The 3,330-nt window shown below is 49.5% G+C and overlaps 1 protein-coding gene across 1 annotated transcript; it reads right to left on the bottom strand.

Moving 5' to 3' along the window:
- Positions 1-569: 569 nt before the first annotated feature.
- Positions 570-1,331, bottom strand: LOC109749106 (putative cyclin-F1-1). Its single transcript, XM_020308100.2, has one exon. The coding sequence runs from the start codon at positions 1,287-1,289 to the stop codon at positions 570-572; it is 720 nt and encodes a 239-aa protein (XP_020163689.1). The 5' UTR covers positions 1,290-1,331.
- Positions 1,332-3,330: the final 1,999 nt, after the last annotated feature.

The following is a 3,330-nucleotide window of genomic DNA, read 5'->3' as shown; positions in this document are numbered from 1 at the left end:
TGTTGTTGCATAGGCCGGTGTAATTGATATCCACTCGATACTAATATACTACTCTTTATCGGAAAAAAAAGTACGCAATCGATCGAGATGTTAGATTATCAAAACTGGTGTCCAAAACTAACTTATATACACAAAAAAGATTCAGAAATTCACCCATACCATATCAGTTAGTAATTGTATACATAATATCACAATACGGCATGCTGATTAATACGCAACTCATGAACAACCTCTCTCAAAGACAAAAGAACTGAAGAACAGACCATGTGATATCTTACACCTATCAAAATTTGGGACCCATATCGCACAGGCAGTAGAATGAATGACAACGGAGGTCGGACTTAATTTTGAGTTCCATCGTGTAGCTAATTATTAAATTCCCATACACATCCTCATAAAAAAATACGGTTTTTGTTCATCCATGATACATACATTCTCTTGATTAGGGTTTACAAATAACGACATCTCCGAAGGCGCATCACATACACAGTCCATCTACTCCATGGCCTTGTAGCACGTCATTTACAGATTAGTGATTTTTCCTAGGAAGCAGCTTCTCTATGGCGCAACTACACGCCGAGGATCTGCCTGGCGAGGAACAGCGCCGATGCAGCCACGGCAGACGGCAGGATCCGCCCAACGAACCCGAAAAACCCCAACGTCAAGTTGACCAGACGAAGCGCCAGGGACCTCACCAAAAACTCATCTTCTCGCCCGAAGAACCTCGTGAAGTGTTCGACGAAGGTGTACGCGGTCGGGCCGTCCATGGCGCAGCCGAGATCCATGAAGAGCTCCCACTCCATCTCCTCCACCACGTGCACGGTGGTCCCCAGGAACGCCTGGACGACTTCGGCGTTGAGCCTCCGCCCGCTGGCGAACTGCTCGTGCTTGGCCCCGAGGGAGACGGCGGCGGCAGCCACGAGCTGGAGCGCCTCGTCGTGGGCCGGCACGGGGCGCACGGACAGGACGCGGTCGAGGTAGGCGACGGCGCGGCAGAGCGTGCCCTCCGGGAGGCCGCCGAGGTGGCGGGCGAAAGCGTCCATCCAGAGCACGAGCTCGGCGCGCATGGACGGGCTCAGGTGGCCCTGCTGCATCTTGGACATGTAGTCGGCGTCGGGGTGCTCCATGGGGTCCCTCTCCTTGGCCCGGAGGTCCGCGCCGACGTTGGGCTCGTAGGGATCCGCGCATTTTAGCCCCAGGTTTTCTCGTCGGGCGCCCATGACCCAAGAGACTGGATGAACGGCCGGGACGACGGCTTGTCGCGGGTCGTTCATCGGCTGGAGCAGCATTGGCACCGGCGACTTGGGAGATGGCAGTCGAGTCGTCGCCGATCGGAGCGTGCAGGAAGGAGCAGTGTCTGTCGATCAGCAGCCGACGAAAGAGAAGCGGGCTTTGGCGATCGCATTGCGCCATGTATATATAGATGGGATACGGGTGCTCTGACCGGGTTTGACACCCATTAAGTTTCGGAATTCTCGTACCGACTCGGACTTGCATTATTTCTTATTTTTTGTTCTTATTACTTTGCAGGTTGTTACGATGGCGCCAACGTAGCTAGCCATCGGCGCCGCCAGGCGCGCGCGGGAGAGCGCCGACGTGCGAACGGCGTCGCGCGCGGGGCCCGACGCGGTTGAGGATGTCGTCGAGGACGTCCGTTGGCAGGGAGATCAGGGCGTTCGCCTCCGCCACAGCGGCATCAACCAACCTACGGGGCCTGTAAGAGCGGCGCCGCGGAGGCATCTCTCCGGCGACCCACAGTGCCGTGGGGGAGCTGGGCGAGCGGGAGGTTGGGGGGCGGCGGGGTCAGTGCGGGATGCGGAATAATTGCGAGGGAATAAAAGAAACTTGACGGGAAAAGCCTCTTGGCGTCGTTCAATACATTTTGCAAAATAAAAGCAGGTGCATCACAGCCCCAAAAACTGACAAATTTGAAACACAAGAAACTCTAGCTAACTTGTGCGCCATTTCATTCGCTTTCCTCAAACCATGTTGAATCTGGATCGAACGAACAATGTTGAATCGTGTAATAAAAAAGAAAAGAGGTGCATATTTCAACTCCGAACTTCAATACCGTCTACATTACGACCCTAAACTCTTAAAACCGGACAACTTTCAACATTGTGTCAGTAGCCACATCACCAAAAATAGACCCAAAAATGGAAAATCTCAGAACAAATTGACAAAATTCTAAACAAATGACCACTACCTTGCTGATAATTCTGGGAAGTTTAATTTTTTGACAAACGGAATAAAAATACAATGAAAATACTAATTCAAAACCACTTTTATCAAAATTTGATCCAAAACTCAATTTTTCCTGAATATTTTGGAAAAAAAACCCCCAAAAATGAGCATTGCGATATTCATAATTCAGGGAAAGGTTGGATTTTTTTTGAGAATTTTCTAATTGTTCTTATTTTTTGAGCAAAAATGGCCCTGACTTTGTATTTTCATTGTATTTTGTTATCTCGTTTGACCAAAAATAAAAAACTCCAGAATTATCAGCATGCTAGTGCTCATGTTTAGAATTATTTTTCAAAAATTTCTGGAAATTTTTATTTTTTTATTAGATTTTGACCAAAAATGTTCCTGAATATGTATTTCCGTTGTATTTTTATTCTATTTGGCAAAAAATCAAAATTTGTCTAGAATTATCAGCATGGTAGTGCTTTTTTTAGATGCTTTTCAAAATTTTCTGCAAAATTTATTTTTTGATAAAATTTTGAGCAAAATTGGTCCTGGATATGTATTTTTGTATTGGTAAAAATAAATGGGCCAAAAGCCCGATAATTCCACTATATATTTCCTAGGAGTGGACAACTCATGTAATGTACATTTGAAATGAATGTGAAGGAGTGTAGATATGTCATGATAGACTAACGTGCCCAAAAACAGCTGCAACTGGACCACCCATACCCGCCCCAAATGCGTAGACGGGGCTGCTCGGTCAGTGCCCGGACGAAAAAACGCCACCCAACGGGGCGCCCCGTTTCCGGCACAAACGCCCGGACTGACCGGCACTCCCCATATCCGGCTCAAATCTGGGGCGGATATGGGGACGCCCGAATGCGCCCGCCACGTCGAACTGACCGCTAGGGGCCGTGCTAATTCGCTCATATCCGTCCCCCCTCCTTGCCCGAGCAGCTATCTCCTCTTCTTTGTTCGCCCTCCTACGCACAACCGCCATCAGACTTCCCCCGCCATCGGTGCTCCGCCGCCACCCCCCCCCCCCGACCCAGGGCTTCGCTACCAGACTCCCCAACCCACATCGCCGCCAACCAAGTTGCCACTGGGACGTCGCCTCGGTACGTCAAACTCCTCCGTATTTTC

This window comes from Aegilops tauschii, chromosome 5 (assembly GCF_002575655.3).
Source record: "Aegilops tauschii subsp. strangulata cultivar AL8/78 chromosome 5, Aet v6.0, whole genome shotgun sequence".
NCBI classification, from domain to species: domain Eukaryota; kingdom Viridiplantae; phylum Streptophyta; class Magnoliopsida; order Poales; family Poaceae; genus Aegilops; species Aegilops tauschii.
The sequence above is the reverse complement of the archived record's forward strand: the minus strand, read 5'-3'. Positions and strand labels throughout refer to the sequence as shown.